The sequence below is a fragment of the Rhinichthys klamathensis genome, unplaced genomic scaffold (assembly GCF_029890125.1).
Source record: "Rhinichthys klamathensis goyatoka isolate OS25496 unplaced genomic scaffold, OSU_Roscu_1.1 h1tg000076l_1, whole genome shotgun sequence".
NCBI lineage: Eukaryota > Metazoa > Chordata > Actinopteri > Cypriniformes > Leuciscidae > Rhinichthys > Rhinichthys klamathensis.
In genome coordinates this window covers 3,269,104-3,288,206 of record NW_026606618.1, presented here as the reverse complement: position 1 = coordinate 3,288,206, position 19,103 = coordinate 3,269,104, and the positions used below count along the sequence as shown (strand labels likewise).

At 36.3% G+C, this 19,103-nt stretch overlaps 1 protein-coding gene across 1 annotated transcript; it reads right to left on the bottom strand.

The window, feature by feature from the left end:
• Window positions 1-4,240: 4,240 nt before the first annotated feature.
• Window positions 4,241-16,224, bottom strand: cunh12orf4 (chromosome unknown C12orf4 homolog). The gene is made up of 13 exons (XM_056250977.1): window positions 16,013-16,224; window positions 15,744-15,889; window positions 13,331-13,512; window positions 12,618-12,717; window positions 12,402-12,523; window positions 11,876-11,982; window positions 10,455-10,652; window positions 10,219-10,347; window positions 7,948-8,019; window positions 7,673-7,875; window positions 5,527-5,584; window positions 4,937-5,004; window positions 4,241-4,353 (listed from the first exon to the last, which is right to left on the bottom strand). Exons 1-13 carry the CDS (start codon window positions 16,188-16,190, stop codon window positions 4,261-4,263), a joined length of 1,656 nt encoding a protein of 551 aa, XP_056106952.1. The 5' UTR covers window positions 16,191-16,224; the 3' UTR covers window positions 4,241-4,260.
• Window positions 16,225-19,103: the final 2,879 nt, after the last annotated feature.

Below are 19,103 nucleotides of genomic sequence, written 5' to 3'. Positions count from 1 at the left end.
CTTAAAAGGCTCTGCAGGTTGCGTGATCTTGTGTAGTATTAGGCACGCTTAGTAGTAGGCTGCTGGTCTAGCAAGGGAATTTCGGGTGAGGAACATTTCTCGAGGAAGCAGATGAGCCCTGTTAGTGCTGGATCTCAAGCCCTAAAGCATCTTCATGCTTAGCTAAACTTAATGGGGGGAAAATCTTTCTGTGTTTGTCTGTCTGGTAAAAGAAACAGTGGAGATGCACTCCACCCTCCCACTGAGCAATGTGCTTTTAAATGTGCCACTTTCTGTTTATTAAATTTCAGGCGAACAATGTCAAGAGAGACTGCTATAAATAAATACTTGTCTAGACTCCCCATAAATATTGTCTAGCTGTCAGCAGTGACTCATAACTGTGCTGGTGGATGGAAATGTGACCAAATTTGCTGCCTCAGTTCATAAAAAAAAAATGAACAACTGAACCTGAAAATATAACATAATCGACTTTTAAATGACATGTTTGTTTAGTTTATTACATGCTTTAAAACGTTCCAATAAAGTCTATTTAATTACAATAAAGGGTTGGATCATTTTGAGTCGGATAGGCGGTTCTCCGGTCGGTGAGTCGGCGAGTTGTAAACGAGGATGGCTGCGAGTCGAACGTGGTTGAAAGAGACAGTTCATGGTTCAAAGAGTCAGTAAGTTATAATTCAGAAAAAAAGTTAGACTCCACGGGAGATTCGTTTATGAAGCGGGACTCCGAACGCGCATAAGATGCCGAATATGCCAAATGACGCCAAAAATGCTGTCTAGCAGGCAGCATTCTAGGCATACTTAAGTAGGCTATTTGCCTCCCCCACAGACATGTGTCAAAACAGCGGGGGTCTCACCAAATGCTTCATTTGGGGGAAAGATAATCGACTCTAATCGTTTAACAGTCGTTTAATCGTTTAACACCATGGCACTTGGGACCCCATACAATACAACTAACGTTATATTAGAAAGGCAGAGTACAAGAAGTTTGAGAGTTTAAATGAGAGTCAGGGTTTATAAGTTAAACTTCTAAAGAAACCCACTGTTTATGCTGTGGACATAACTGAGAAGAAAAATTAAGCAAATATCAACCTCATGCAAACAACGCTAGTCATACGTCTCACGTGTTTGTATAACGGTACAAACATGTTTGCTGTTCTCCTCTAGTGATTTTATGCGGCGCGAGCTTATCATGCAGGAAGCGGAAGTCTTTTAATTCAATGAACAAGTTTCTTGCGTTTAACACTCATTTAGAAACCTCTCTCAGCTCGACCACATCAATGACGTAAAGTAAAGCTTTAATATAGCATATCATCACTTATACAGAACATATATGCTGGTCTTACCTTCCAGACGCGGCTCTCGTGTGTCCGCTTGCATTCACGGACGCTCCGCTGTTTCCCAACTTTGTGGGAAGGACTCAGTGACGTGCTGAAATTATCCAGGGAAAGGCTTGAATCAATGCACGGACCCGGGAGGTGTAGAGGATGGGTTAAATCCTCCTATTGAGCTCATGTCAACCACCAAAGAAGAGAAAAAAAAGGCATGGAATTTTCTTTTCTTCTTCGTTTTAGAGTCTGATCCGTGATTTTATTTAGGTTTTAAGGACCGTTTTTTTTTTAAAGGAAAAGTTCTTGATTTTCTTATTTGGCTTGATATATGGAAGTGCCTGAATTTGCATCTAAAAAACAAGTTTCTAACATGACCTTTTAAAACAAAACGACGTCTCTATTACATCTCATCTATCTATCTATCTATCTATCTATCTATCTATCTATCTATCCTTGATCCATCCATTCCTCCGGCATACTTAGTCCCCATAAATCAAAATGGACACATTTTTATGGAATATAACAGTATATGCTAAATGATTTATCCGTGCATATCATTATTTTATAAAAATGTATGTGCTCTTGTAATCTTTAATCAAAGTAATTAAAATCAAAATGTTTAGGCTACTGGTGGAACAACCTGTCATTCACATGAGATCACAGCAAGAGCAAACAACAATCATCCAATCAATTCCAGATGGACAAAATCAAGTCCAGCCATACATTTTTTCCTGTTCGAGAAGCCGTTTCACTCGGATATACATCACAATAGGAAAGAAAAAATATCACAACTTTCATGCCAACTTTAACAGAACAGTCCGTGCCACTATCTGATCCCATGAGGAATGTCTGGGCCTGGCCGCCTGGCTTATGGTGTTCAAATGATAGATTGCAGAAAACTGTTATTAAATTGAGCGTCAACTTCTTTTTAAATCTTAATCACCGGGAGAATCAACTTTCCAATTATTGTTTCTACGCTTTTATGCACCGACGACACATGTAGACAGTGTGCACTGTGCAGATGATGAGCTCTAATTAAAATGAACACATCCTACACTCATCACACAAACAGGACAGATAGGCCAGTCCATCAGCGGAGGCCGTTCAATGTTTCACCCTGGCTGAATAAACAGTGCTCTGTCAGGCACAGTTGTTGGATGATAAGGGCTCAGATGGCTAAAGAGCTGGCCGTTAAAACAGCAAGCCAAGAGGGGGGAGGTGGTTGTGCTGGAGGGGCCGCTGCTGAGCATGCACCCCTGTCCCCTACCCAAAGCAGGGGTAACCAGAGACCAGATTCTGCCACTAACTGATACTGAGAATGTGAGACATTTGGTGACACATTTCCTTAGCACAAGCTCTCTGAGTTGAGCACCAATGACAGCGAGACTGCTGGGCCATTAGAGACTGATTGAGTTCACTTTGGCAGAACAGTCTAGAACTTTTGTTGCCCTTCCGTGACCTGTTTGATTCATACATCAAATTAAAAGGAAAATATTTGTACTGTTTTTGCCAAGAATGAAAGAAACCCTGCTGACCAAAAACACACAATGGTCCTAAAATTAATAATTTAATGTACACACAGACACACACATATTATATATGTGAAAGTATACAAAAGTATATACAAGTATATTAAGGGATAATTCACCCAGAATTTTTAATTCTGTCATAATTAACTCACCTTTAATTGTTTCCAAACCTACATGAGTTTCTTTCTTCTGTTGGAGACAAAATAATTCATTTTAAAAAATGTTGGTAACCAAACAGTTGATGGTAGCCATTGACTTCCATAGTCTTTTTTCCTACTATACAAGTCATTGGCTACCGTCAACCGTCTGGTTACCAAAATTCTTTAAAATAAATTATTTTGTGTCCCAACAGAAGAAAGAAACTCATGCAGATTTGGAACAATATGAGGGTGAGTAAATTATCCCTTTAATTACAAATAATAGTATGCAATAGAGGAAGCAGACCTGCAGTTGATCAAACCAACTCATTTTTAATACAACTTTGGCATTATCAAATAGTCAAATTCAGAGTTAGATTGAAGTGTACTTTAATTACAAAGCATTTACATTTAGCAATGAATGTATAATTAGCACGTCAGTAGTATCAGACAAAAGGCTAATATGGATGCAAATGCTTTAACCCTCAGATTAGCCCTACTTTGCTACTTCATATGGTAATATTCTCATTAGGGGAAATCCAAAAAAAAGACTTAACAGAAAACAGTTAATATGTAGATTTTCTTTGTAAAGGCTCTAAAAATCTTTCCTGATTAATATTATGTAGGTTTATATTTTTAAGAGTCCTGTTAGGTTAGATTTACAATAAAAGACAGATGATACTGTTTTCAAATGCCCCACTTTCCAAAGATTACACAGTTCAAATATAACTGCACATGCCAGGGCTTACAACTGGCACCTAATCTACAAACACATGGTAAATCACTTAGAATGCTTGGAAGGTTGGTTTCATTTGACATTTGGAATCAGCAGCTTTGGTTACCTCAAACTACATGTAAATGCTATACCGAATAAAGCGCCATCTTGTGTTTGTGGAGAGGAATGATGACACAAGAGGCCAAAGGTGGTTGACTGCAATGCAGCACAAACACACAGCTTGTCTTGGCATTACCTGTTTCCCATGCAGCATTAGGTGAACGGCAGTCACAGCAAGACAGCTAAAACTCTGAACACTTTCCTCTGATATTTAATATGTGTGTGTGTGTGTGTTTTTATGTGGAATGCACAGATCTATGAATTCCAGTGAAAATTCATGACTGAAATAATCAGGCCATGGTGCTAAGCCTCCGGTGACAGGATTGTGTTGATCACATGACAGTGTGCATATCAAAACAGCTTACGGTTTGTACGTCTCCGAAAATTAAGAACCTAAAGTGACAAGACACCAGCTGAGGCGTAGTGTGTGTTTAGCGTTTTGACGTTAGCGTAAGCGTCGAGGAGACTCTGAAGATCTGAGGAAGCATGTTGCTCAGCTGGAAGAACATCTCGTCTGAGATACTCTGATGATAAAAGACAATCAGAAAGACAGATTGATGCCACATTCTTTAGTAAGTTGCTTATGTTTTTTGCATTAAATTGACCAAAAGTTAGACTTTCACAATGTTTCTTGAGCAGCAAATCAGCCTATTAGAATGATTTCTAAAGGATCATGTGACACTGAAGACTGGAATAAGGATGCTGAAAATTCAGCTTCGCCGCACCAGGAATAAATGGCATTTTACAATATTTTCAAATAGAATTTTTTTTTACATATTATACCACAATATTACTGTTTTTACTGTATTTTGATCAAATTTCAAAAACATAAGAATCTTACAGACCCCATATTTTTTAATTATAGTGTACATATATATATATATATATACAGTGTAAGTATACAGTGTGTTCGGCATCTAGACAACAGGGTTTAGTTTAGAGGAGTTATTTTAAAAGGTGTTAAAGAGTAAAACAGGCAGCTGTGAATGTGAAGAGTCCACTAAGCCTGTAAGCATTTGTCAACCGATGGACACTATTGTTTGAGAATACAGTTAGTATATTATGGTTTATTTATTCTACTGTACTGTCAATGAGGCTAAAACTAACCTGTGGAACAAGGAACTGAACAGTCCGTGAGATTCCTCCATCCCAGGAGGCCATTTCCATCATAAAACCTAAATAAAAAAGGTAAAGACTCAATTTGCATTCTTACCATTATCATATTGTTTCAAGTAGAGATAATGGAGAAAATGACTTATTTTAAACAGAAGATAATTAAATATGAACAACAATACTCGACTAAATTGATTGATTATACTACTCTTATTGACCCTCAAAAGTAAACAATTGTTTTTTGTTTGTTTGTTTGTTTTGTTATATGCTTTATCCTAAAGGGTTGACCTTGGAAATTACTTAAATATGTTGTTCCCAAATAATATGTAAAGAATAATGTAATGTCTTGCAAAATATTTTTTTTAAATATCCACATTAAGGCTAGTCTTACACAACCAACTAAACGGGATGGGTATCTTTTCAACTAAAATATTTTACAACCCAGTATTAGATGCCTTTAAAACCAACATTACAGACAAAAATAATCAGAATGTAAACAAATTATATATAGGCTATTGATAGAATATGTCGATAATCAATGGCAGTTTCTGCACATTCTACATTTGTGCTCTTTGCATGCCCACCTTTCACACACTTGAAGACCAGCTCAGCTCGTTTCAGACACCAGGGAATGGTCATCTCCTGTACAGAAGAGGAGGAAGAGAGGGATAAAATCAGTGACTGAAATAATATTTAAAGTACCAAACCACTCTTTGTAGAGAAAAACTTCCACAAAGTGAAGAAGAACTACAACTTCTCATACAGTACTATTCAGATCTCAAATTAATTTCACTTTGTCATACGTTTAATATTTTACTATAGATAATTTTGTTAACAGCAATATAAATGCAGTAGTTAGTCGCACTTATCTTGTCGATTTCTACAGACATTCAACGATAAACATTACAGATGTCCAAAGTAACAATTACTTTACAGACATATACGTCCTAAAAACTAATCCTGTCCCAAAAGAGCTTAAGACCTCAGCCTTATAAGCATCCTTGGCCTTTGGCAGGGAGAACACACAGTTCCTGTTCAGATGAAAAACATTTCCTGAACACTGAACATTCCTCAACATCGGCCTGTGGTCAGAGAGGCTGTGATTGAGGCTTTCGTTTACCCAGAACTACATTGGTCAGTCCAGACGGCCTGATCCAAAACAGACTATTTCTAAATTAGACGACAGAGTTTTGAGGTTGAGCATCCAAGTTAAAATTTAACCTAAAGTTAAAGAGTTCAATTTAATCAGGACAAAATCTCAGTACCACATTGGTTACCGTTCATTATTTAAACGATGTGTCAACATACTGGCTGATATTGGATATTTTTTAGCATATTCCTTTTTTTTTTACATTGTCAATTACCTTTGCTGTCACCTTATGCTCACTTACAGGTAATCTTTTTTTTTTTTTTTTTAAGCTAATAAGTTACATAAAAAAAAAAAAGAAGCAATTTTTAATGTTGTGATGCCTAAATTTAGTGATTGGCGCTTCGTGAAGCTTCAAAACCCTTGGAAATCATTTGTTTTGAACCTGTGATTCGCAACATGTTTCAAACGTTTGTGATTTTAGTTAACAAGTCTTCGTTATGTCATAACCGTTTCGAAACATTTAGACATTTCAATGGTTCGCCGCTAGGGGGCAATGATCTCTGTGAACGCATGAACCAGTGTCTATATAGTTTTATGAATTTGTAGACATTTTTAATGACACATTTGTATAATAAGGAAGAGTTGTAGTTAAAAGTCTCTTATTGGCCTGATTAACCAAGCTCTCCATAAAAGCCCTACAATTTATTAAATATTATATTATACAGACAGTTCATATTTAATGGTTTTAAATGATTTGTTAATTGCATTTAATAGATACATTTGCAATTGGTTTGTAAAATGTGTATTTATGCACGTTTTGGATGGGATTTCATTACATTTACACTGTTTTTACCAGCAGGCACCACCAGCGTGTGCATTTCCCATCACTACCTAAATTCACTCTAGGATTCAAAATGATGATTTGTTTATTTGTGTGTTCATATTTTAAGTAGAATACAATTGTTTGCATAATAGGACATGGGCCTTTTCATTTTCCACACATCAATGCAAGCCAGATCACATGCTTTGGCTTGTTAATAAATTACAGTAATTAAGCGTGCACAATGAAGCAACATCTTCAAGGAAAACAAATGCATGCTGAATAATAGGAACACCGATCACAAGTGAACAAAAATGCTTTTTGCTTCTTGAGAGCAAATATATCAGATATATGTAGCGTCACGCAGGTGGTTAAAATGGAACTGGAATGTTTTGTTTTGTTTGGCTGCTTGTTTGCATGTTCTAGAACTAGATGCCATTGTAAAGAGCCAAAGCCTCCAACATTCCCACAAAAACATCTTAATGATGGTAGTTGGCAGCAGAATGTTCTGGAACACACTTAGAATGTAGATTGTTATAGATTCCAGTAATAGAAAAGTTGAGGCTCAGTTGGGTTTTTGAACACCCTACGATATTTAAGTCCTCAACTACAATTTTTACAGACATCAAAATTGTGTCTAGCGGCTCAAAAGTTCAGGCTTTGGACACTTTTAGGAATTCAGACATGAATCACTCCCATGATTCACTTAACAGATGATCAAATAATGTAAACATAAGTCATTGTTTGTAAATGTTTACAAAATAGTTCAGCAATAAAAATGTTTTCTTTAATGAAATGAATGTCATCTATCTACTCTTACCTCAGACATGTCATGCACCAGCAGCAGTGGGATGGTGATGGTGGTGATGTCATGGGTGCAGCAGACCTTCAAGATGTTCCTCAGGCCCATGATGGCCGGGTCCCGGGCTGTGATGTTCCCCGAACGCACGTTATCATCCACACAGAGGTGGAAGACAATATGAACCTCAGACAGGTTGGAATGGCGAGAGATGTAGAATTCACCTTATGAAAAACCACAGCATGTTAGGACTAATCAAACAGAGCGCTAAAAGCATACGGAAATGTTTGAATTACCTGGGAGGATATTGGAGGAATTCCTATCTATGATCTTATTTTTGTCTTCACTTCCCCCATTTCTTGTCATCTCTATAAAACAAAATCAAGATGTGTATTAATGTAATGCATCCAAATATGTTGTCCTTCACTTTTGAGTTTGTAATTATCATAATTTTAAACAATGATTGTCATTAGATTTATTGGACACAAATATTTAGTATCATCACACATTAAAGTCAGTACAACAAATACATAAAAATAAAGTATAAATACAATTTACAATTTAAAGATTATACCATTTTTATTTGCACTATAGTAACTGAATTTGGGAGAGAATGTGCTTGTCATATACAAAATAAAAGAAGGCAGAAACATTACTACAAAAAAACTAAAGGCAACCAAAAAAATTATATTTGTTTTAAAAATAAGAAAAAGCAGGCTGCTGTGAATTGGGGTGGGAGGATATGCTTGATTTAAATAAATAAATTAGTGCTGGGCAACGATTAAAAAATTTAATCGCGATTAATCGCATGATTTTCTTGCGATTAATCGCGATTAATCGCATTGTTACGTGCAAAATTGAATAATGAATTCTAAAGTAGTGTATTGCGCACTTTTGATTTAAATGTACTGCTACAAAAGTGCAATAACATGTGGTTTGCAAAAACTTTAAACAAATAATGTGCTTTTATACCAGCAGTATTTCCTTTACACAGTATCAATAAAATATTTCTTGTAAATCTCAACTTAAACATTAACGTAATCAAATCAAATATTTAAACAAAGCTATTTGCCACTGCCAGGGCATTACCTTTTATCTAGCTTGTTAAAACGAGTCCAGTTTTCTTGTTTGTTTTTTTCTGAACAGGTATATTGTATCAGGGAGCAGCAGAAACAGTCTATGTAGTCAAAGGGTCATGATCACTACTACAGATATAAGTCGAGTCAGTCGACCAACGTTACTTCTCTGATAGCAGCTTAGGTTTGGTCATGGCATGCCATGGTTTCCCACGTAAGATTACATTAAACAGAGGTAAAGCCCAATTTATACTTCTGCGTCGAACTCACGCCGTAGCTGTGTAGCGTGCGTACACTGACGTGCATCTCTCCAAAAATGTAACGTCAAATCAGCCTAGAGTGAGGTGAAGTGGTCGAGCACAGGTGCAGCGACAAGCGGGTGCGTTCCTGTGAAACTGTTGCGGTCATGCTCGCCTCATGCACGCGCCGCGCGTTGCCGAAGTTGAATTGTCTAACTTTTTGTACTCGACGCGCAGCACAAATCATTGGAAGAGAGACTGATCCTCGGCTCGCTGTTTGTGAGTTTCCAGAATCTAAATAGTTATCAGGACATCAACAGGAGGGAATTCACATGGCAGAGCATCCCCGCTAAACGAAACGCAGGCCTATCAGGTAAAGTTATGTATAATTTTAATTCAAGTTAAAAAGGCTACAGCTGCATAGCGCACAGAAGCCGTTGCCATGGTTACTATCCATAGAGTGCCTGTCATTCACTCGCGGAGCGCTGTCTCCCTTTCTGTTCACCTGAGGCTGAGAGAACCTGCCAAAGCCTCTCCACTGCTTGTTTGGGTGGGTTATTTGCTGGCTGACCAACATCCCACCCCTCCTGTGAACATGGTTTGACTGTAGGCCTATGTGTATTCAGAGCCAGTGAGCAACGGACTTTCAAAATAATAATAATAAAAAAAAACTGCGTTAACGCTCGATAAAAAAATTGTCGCCATTAATTAATAAATGCGTTAACGCGATAATAACGCGTTAACTTGCCCAGCACTAAAATAAATACATTTATGTTTCATGTAATTTCCTTTTGATTTAGGGGTGAAATGTATATATGTATATGTATGAAATATACAACCCCTGTGTGTATATACACAACTGGTCCAAAGTTTGGAATAATTTAGATTTTTTTAATGTTTTTAAAATAAGTCTCTTATTGTACCAATTACCACACAATAAAAGTTGAATCTCAGTGGTTTAAATTCACTGCAAATGACTATGTCACTGTGTTAATGAAATATGCAACAGTTATTACAAACAGTTAGCAAACTGAAAAACTGTACCAGTGCACTTTCTGCCAAAACATTTGTGCATCTTGAAAAAAAAAATGTGTATCAAGTTTCATTGTAGCCTGTCATAGTCCCTGTCGAATGAAACTGAACACTTCCTCATGGTGGGACTGAAGTTGGATATGCGATGGTGCAATGTAGAGGTGCTGGTTTTGGACGGACACACACACACACACACACACACAGTTGTTGTGTCACTCACCGGGCTGCTCTCTCTGCTTGCTGCTGCGCTGAGCTCGTGCGTACAGCACCACCTGCTGGATGATGTCCAGCTGCTCATCCACTCTGGAGAAGTGGAAGTCTGTGCACTCTTTAGACACTGTTGCAAAGTCTGAAGCCATAGGAACAATTGAAGATATTATTGTTGTTTATGTTAGTTGTCTTTAATTTGACTTTTGTTTATCTTTGCAACTAAATGCTACAAATTAGATATGATACCTCTTTTGATGCCACTGTACGAGTTGACTCTGTTGTCGACCAGCAGCACCAGGCCGCAGAGCGATGTGGAGTAGAGCGAGAGGGCAGTTTGCAGTCGCCGTAACTTCACCCCACTGCTGCTGTGCCGACGGTGCTTACAAAAGTCCAGAACATCTGATCGCAGCAGACGGAGATTGTGCATGGTCTTCAGCTGAGCCCCTGAAAGAGAGAAATATACGCATCACATCAGTGGCTTTTTGGCTATCTGTTTATTTAAAAATAAATATTTTGATGTACGGTATATTGGATATACTCTACTGTTCAAAAGTTTTGGGTCGGTAAGGTTTTTAATGTTTTTGAAAGAAGTCTCTTATGCTCATCAAGGCTGCATTTATAAGATCGAAAAATACAGTAAAAAACCAATGCTGTGAAATATTATTACAATTATAACAACTGCTTATTTATACAACTTCTGAATTTTCATTAGTCAGTGGCACATGATCCTTCAGAAATCATTCTAATATGCTGATTTGCTGCTCAAAAAACATTTCTTATTACTATCAAGGTTGAAAACAGTTTTCAACATCCTTTTTCAGGATTCTTTGATGAATAGAAAGTTAAATCATGAAGTTGGCATTTATTAGAATTTTTATACTGTACTTTATAGTGTTGTGGCATCTAAATTCTAAGGAAGCTTGTTTCCACCACAGAATAAAAAATTTAAAAAGGTAATTGCGACTTTTTATCTGCGTCTTTGTTTTTTCTTGCAAGTCAGAATTGTGAGATATAAATTCACAATTGCGAGTTATAAATTTCGATTTGTAAGATATAAATTCACAATTGCGAGTTATAAAGTTCGAATTTCGAGCTATAAAGGACTTTTTTTTCTCGCAATTGCGAGTTATATACTCAGAATTGTGAGATATAAACTCATGGCGAGAAAATGAGCTTATATCTCACAACACAATTTGACTTTACAAATCTATAAAACACTTTTTTATGACTTTTTTGACTTTTCATTTGAATGCCACGAATTTACATTTCAATTATCAGATTACGTTCTTGCCCAGAATTTTAAAATGGGTGCATCCTTAACTTATGAAGAGTGGCCCGAAAAATATTTGGTTAAGCCAAAACTAAAAATGCATGAATGTGCATCAATGTCATTATATTAGATACTAAATTAGAGTCAAAGAATATTTCAAGCAAAACATTTCACAAAAAGAAGTTTTAAATCGAGACAAAATGCATTTGGACGCTTTCTGGTCAAACATTAATTGAACATGTCCACTACATGTGAACAAACTGTTGTTTATAATGACCTTGCGAGGCAGACTGAAAACACATTGGAAGTGGGCGTAAATCCCCGCGCCGGTTTGTTGTATGTGGGTATTTTTATGTGCAGTTTTGTAGCGCCCAATGTTTCCAAGGAAACGCCATACCTAAGTGGATGGTGAAGCTCTCCTCCAGCTGTCGCTGCTCCTCGAAGAGCCGAGCCCCCGCTTCCCCTGCCTCCCCCAGCTGACCGGGCTGCACCTTGATCTCCTCGCTGAAACACAAATAACAAGCTCAACTTCTAAAGCTCCTCGCCGTCCATCAATCACAATGATAAATACAGTTGTTTTGCCGTTGGCTCTAGTGTAACACTATTTACTCATGTGCTAGACGGTGTCAATGTGTCCAAGCTGTGATGCAGTAAAAATCAGTTAGAACTGAAACCGCACATAATGTGGTGTTAAAAACATTCACAGTCAATGAAACTGAATGAAATGTTTAAGGCAGAATTTCCTAAATCAGAACCAGAAGAATCTCTTTGAGGATGTTACTCGCACATGGGCAGCTTTCAGCTTCTCTGTGTCTGATTTCTACTACTATTCACTTCAGCACCTGACACAATCATTGATCACCTCGGCAAGGATTCATAATCTTAATGCCATCGGTATCTTTACATCTTTCTCTTTCACTCACTTTATTGTGCTGTTGTTGGGGTTCTGTAGGTCCCGGTGAAGCTTCATCACCCATTCCTGGTACTCGTGTTTCTGGATGCCTGTGACATGCTTCAGCTCACTGGCCCACTTGTTCTCTAGCACCTTCCCATCACAAAAACACCAAACAGAAGAGTCTGGAGTCATTAATATGTTTTGCATTATTATAGTTTGTTTCAATTTGACAGTTTGGTCTTACTTGCTGTGCATCAAAGTGTTGGGCAGCCACTGTATTCACATCCTGGTCACACAAGCTCTTCCCCAGCTCCTGCATGACTTTATTCATCTCAACAGCCTGTCTGTAAAGACAAATTCTAATATTTCATCTATTTCATAGTAGGAGTTTTGGACTTTTGGACATGTTTCTGTGTATACACACATATATGTATGCTATTTACATATAAATATTTAAATATAATATACACACACACATATATATATATGCTGAAAAATCAGCTTTGCATCACAGGAATAACAAATAAATAACAAATAAATAAATATAGCCATGGCAAGCATAAGAGATTTATTTTTAAAAAAAAATTCAATCTAACACCACAACTTTAAATGGTAGTGCATATATTAAAAATAAATAATAATTTCATATTTATGTAACATGTGAAAAATAGTCAATATAAAGAAAAAAGTTGTGTCCAAATGTTGACTTGCATTTCAGTCACAAGTTTCTGTTCAAACAATTAATATTATCATTATCTTTAAAAAGAATATATGCAAAAAAGTACACAAATAAAAGTACTTCATCTGCACTATTATGCAATTAAACAAAACTTCTTATTTTTGACTGAATATGGAGAGATTCTGTATTTACATTCAGAGCTCATTATCCAAATTGCACTCCCTGGCATTTTGCCTCATAAAACAGAATTCCATCTCGCTGCAAACTCCCACACAAACCTCTCCTGAAGTTTCTTGAGCTCCATGTCTCTCTCGCTGATGAGCTCAGAGACACTGACAAAGTAATTGTGTTCCAGGTTGAGAAGGGTCTCTGAGGCTGGAGAGTGGATCAGTTCATGATAGACACTCGCAAAATCCTCGTCCCAGCTGGATTCTTCAGGACGGGCATGTTCCAGTGTAGTCTACACACAGAAATGATACAGAACAGACACACTTACCAGGGTGGCACAAGAGTAATCGACTTGCTGAGTACTTGTTCTGTACCAACTAGTCACCTACTGGAACTACATAAATTGATTTCCCTAAATGCTTTTGTATGTTGTTGTTTTAAAGTCCACCTGCAGTCAATAATTCTATCCATTAAAAAACTGATTAAAAATTGATTAAAAATCAAAATGACCTATCTAAACGTTTTTATTTTTTTGTGAAAATAATATTTTCATGCCTTAAAATAGCTTGAATGTAACTCTACACCCTTGATTCAATAAGAATACGTGGATCCATGAATATGCAAATGAGTCCCTGTCTCCACTCAATCACACCAGCTCGGACTTCCTGATCCACTCGATCAACTGTAGTAAATGCTACACAGTGGCGAGTGGATATATTGGTTTAATTTAGCCATTTATGTTTATACCAAAAACTGATTCAGAAGAGTGAACTATACAGGCTCGTCAACAAAAGTCAATGTATCAGAATGGTAATGCGTTTTATGTTTCGCTCTCTACAACGTCGAACACATAGCGGTAATTGATATGATTAGGTCTTTGATATGATTAGGTCTTTAAATCTTGATGTTGTTATTAATATTTATAGTTCATATTTATTTCTAAATAAATTAATAGGTCGTTTAACATATTTTTATACATTAGATGAACTTTTCCTACATACTTTGTATATGCAGATAGACCTGGAAGCTTAATTAACCGCTATAAATAAAACTATAAGAATCTTTTTACATAAACAACCAGGTGGTCGTTAAAAGGCCATTTGATGAGCTTAAAATAGATTGGAGAGCATCCATGTGTATTTGTGTATGGCTGCTGTAAAATGTTAATGGTTATCCTGTGTGCATAGCTGTGAGCCATCAGCGCTTCATAGAAAAGGGAGGGGGTGGATTCTGCTTTCTTTTTATAAGTTTGCTGGAGCAAGTGGAAGCAGAATTTAAACTGCAATACTTTGAAGTGCTAATGCAGATGGTCAGGCTGACCTTCTTAAATGTGGAAATAGGACAGATATTCTGTTTCAAAGGAATTATTTGTGTGGGCAGAGCCAGTGTGATTTATTGGTTTAAAAGACAAATTAGCAAATTAAAAGACGACTGATATTGAGTAATTCAGTTGATTTAACTGCATTGATGCTACCGGATGAAATAATTGAGCTTAGTAATGGACCTTAATCAGCATAGCGCCATAATTAATTTTTGACGGGAATGAAAATGAGATTGTAAGGGATAGAATTACAGTGCGTTCAATGTATTGTACTGTTGTGTACGCGCCGCATAAAGTAGTTCCAGGCAGGTCTTGACCGCATTACAGTTCCATATCACTACTCTGATTGCATGTTTTGACTGTGTTCAGTTTTTATTTAACCTGTTAGTTAAGACTTCATTAGCCTATTTATTGTATGTTTGAATAAATCTGTCATGAAAACAAGTTATTACAGTTTATTGTCGTTTAAAGGTTTATTTCACCAACAAACTTAAGAAGAAACAATTCTGTTAATAAAACTGTACAACTCAGTTTTAGCTTTTTGAGTGTTGATTATTAAATTAATTCGATTATTAATTGATTATTATTTATTTATCGGCTTCGGTTTTCGGCAAGCGCAACCTGAATTTTCCGCTCCAGCCTAGAATTAAATTGAATAATGACACTATTGCCTTCTGTTGAGCTGCTTATCATAACTTGATTAATAATTAATCAACTTTGCAACACTGACACATTGAAACAATGACTTGAAATTGAAACATCATACTAAATTAAGCTGAAATATAATGGCACTATTAACTTCCGTAGAGCTGTTAAACAGATTAATTTGAATTCGATTCAAAATTGACAATGTTATTTATTTTCCAGTTTTAGTAATGTGAAGCTGCTTTGAAACAACCTGTATTGTGTAAAGCACAATATAAATAAAAGTGACTTGACTGATATAATTAATAAATGGAAATTGATTTAGAATTAAAAGATGAAGTGTGTTTTCATGTTAAAATATCTTTTTAATGTTAATATTCAGAGAAAACTATAAATAAGACAAGTATGTTGTATCCCCAAAAAAGTCTGAACACAAAAAAATAGGCGTTAAAAAATTAAAATGTCATGCCAATAAATAAAATGGTGCTGGTGTAGATGTAGAAGGAATGTAATAATACTTAAGTAATTGAATTATTAGATTAAGTCTGTGCTCTCACCTCAGAATAGGCCTTGGCCCATATATTTGTAAGTTTGTTGACGTCAACCTCTCCAGTAGTGAGTCTCTGCAGGGCTGCCTCTGCTTCTCGGTCGTAATCCGCTAACATTTCCCTCTCTATGAAACTAACAAGTCTGTTTTTCAAGTCTAAAATCAATGTAGAAGCGTTAGAGGGTTTACACAATAATTCATGTTTACAACTTGAAAATAATGTGTTGATAAACTGAGGATTGAATCTGATACATTCTCAAATAAATGTTAATACATTACCATTTTCTACAAAACAGGGGATTTTATGAAGCAGCATGATCCGCCCATGAAGATCACTGACATTTTCTTTGAGTGGGAACTGAATTGGTACTTTGAGGACACAGTGATGTTTTCCTGCCTTAAACTCAAACACAAACTCCTTTTCAATTGTATTGGCTTTCCCTTTGTTTTTCCTCATCTTAGCCTGTATTCAGAAGACAGACAAACAAATAATGGTTTTACAGCATAGACGGCAGAAACAGACGTAGGCAGCTCCCTAGGTTTTGAGACACCGCCATAGATTCTGCAGAGATGGACTGAAACATATAAGCACGTCAAATAACTCTGCCATCGTGATGTAGCCAGAAATTCTCCTTAGACACATACAGAAAATATGGATGCAAATATATGTTCATAACTAAGCGTCTTAATTATTTGAATAAACAAATGCTTTTCAACAACAGCTAACATCACACGAATAAATTCAGTGTTCGGAAACGAGCTCGTCCCAGAAGACCAAAAAACCACATACAAACTCAAGTATGTTTGAAAATCAAGTGTGGTTGAAATACACGGCTATTATTCATGCATTATTCAGTAAACTGTTCAATAATATTTGCTTGCAAGACACTTCGGGCTTACCTCCGCTTGTTTGTTTTTTACTCGGCTAGCTGTCAGCTTCTTCTTCTTCTTCATCTTCTTCTGTAGTTTTGTCAGGTTGCAAACGAGGTGCATTACCGCCATCTTCTGGACTGAGGTGTGATCTCATTGGGCTGTCAGTTTACACGAAAAATAAAATAAAAATCTAAATTCTATTTGCTGAGTTTCTTTCAGAGAGATCATAACTTCCTTAATTATAGATTGTGTGCCATACAAACTCAATAGGTTTTTTAAACACAATCCATTCTTCGTTGCCCTCTCTAGTTCTTTCCTTTTTTCAGAGTACTTTCTTCCTACATATCAAGAGTAAATGTTTTACATTTTCCACTTCTCCACAATGTATACATAGTCCAGTCTGGTGTTTTCCTATTATATTTAGGCAGCCATTTAATATTGTGTGCCCTATTCTCAACCTTGTAATTTTCCTCCTCTCAGATTACTGCATACTTTTTAACTATCACTTCTTTCTGAATGCTTTATAAATGTCTTCCTTTCTCCTCCTGTTCCCATGTATCCAGCCACATTTTGTTAATAGTATCTTTAATGATAACTTTAATTTTTCGATTTACTAGTGGAACTTGTATATCTATGTGCTCTGCCTTCAGGGCTTCTTTTGCTAACTTATTTATCCACCTTTTCATTTCCCTCAATACCCACATGCACTGAAACCCAAATAAACTGTATACTTTGTTGAGTTAATCTAAAAATTAATTGATTTATTTAATCTAAAAGATCTTGCTTACATATTGATTTTCCACTCTGAATACTTGACAAGAAGGACATGAAATCTGAACAGATGACTATCTTATGCGGCTTAACTTCCTCTACCCATTGCAGTGCTAAAATAATGGCCATTATTTCAACGGAGAAGACTGAGAGGTGATCTGATGTTCTTTTTTTTTGGATGTTAATATTGTATTTTGGGATGAATACAGCTGCACCTGTTTTGCCAGTTATTGGATCTTTGGATGCATCAGCGTATCTGCATTGAGTCATTACCTGGTTTCTATATATTGTTGTTGTTCTATGCTCGATTGTGCAATGTCTTTAGTTTCAATGTTTACAGGAAAACAAAATAACCATTGTGGGATGGCCGGCGTCTTACTTATTGTTCTGCATGCAATAGTGTCTATTCCCATCCCTTTTGCCTCTTTCCCCCATTCCATCCAAAGCTACTGATATTAGTATACGGCCATACTCCCAACACTCTTCAAGTAAATTTTTTGTACGGTGTGTTATTTCATGCCCCTGCAGATTTGTCCAGTATGACATTATTAGTTTGAGCCTCCTGATTTTTAATGGAATCTCTACTTCTACTTGCAATGAGGCTACAGGACAGGTGATGTTCTAAGGCTCCACAACACAAACGCAAAGCTGTCAGCTGATCAGCTAGTGTGCAATTGGTAACAGCAGATTCTTCTCGACAGGAGGTTTGTCGTAAAAAAAAAAAAAATGTTTAAACTAATTTATTATAATTATTTCTTTCTCAATAATTATCATTTAATATTTCAGACCAACATACTGGCCAAAAGTTAGCAATAAAACATAAAATATTTGAGTCATCTCCTGCACAGTTTACATTCTAAAAAATTGCTGGGTTAAAACAACCCAATTTGGGTTATTTTGGCAACCCAACGCTGGGTCAAATATGGACTAACCCAGCGGTGGGTTATTTTAACCCAGTTGGTTGGATTAAATCTTTAACCCAACCTGCTGGGTTGTTTAATTGAACTCAACTATTGATTAAAAATTACTACATTGCTGGTTAAAAACAAACCTGAAATAGGTTTGAAAATACTGAGTGCAGATAATTACCAGAGGAAACAGTAATAATCAAAAGGAGAAGATTTATTAATAAGAAAGAACATCCAAATGTAATATAAAAAGAAATTCATAGAAAAAAGGCAATTTTTCATGCTCAATGAACAATAAAACAGCATATAAAACATTTCATTCCAATTTGTTTAGAAATGTATATTTTTTTTTAAATTAAAAAATAATAAGCAAAAATCGATTAGGCCTATTTGTTATGAAAAATGTTAATTGCTGCATTTTTGTTAAATTGCTGCATATTAATCACACAAAATTTGATCTCGTAGGCCAATATGAAAATGTTTGTCTACATGTAGGCCTGAAATCTTTGACATGTTTATCAGATATATCTTAATTAAGATAATAATTAATAGTAGCCTATATTTAATAGGATATAGGCCTTTGTGTGGGCCTAATGGCACTCGAGGACCTAAATGGTCCACTGAATAATATAAATTCCTTTCGTGCTGCAATAGTGTAATATTAGTATTTTGTGTCACTGTATCATTTAGGATGGGACACTGTTGTCTTTGAACAGAAGCATGAGGTGTGAATACAGGATTTGTTCTCTGTTACATAGACAAGACCTCTATTAAAGATGCATGCTGTATCAGTTACAGGTAGAGTGACACATTTGTTG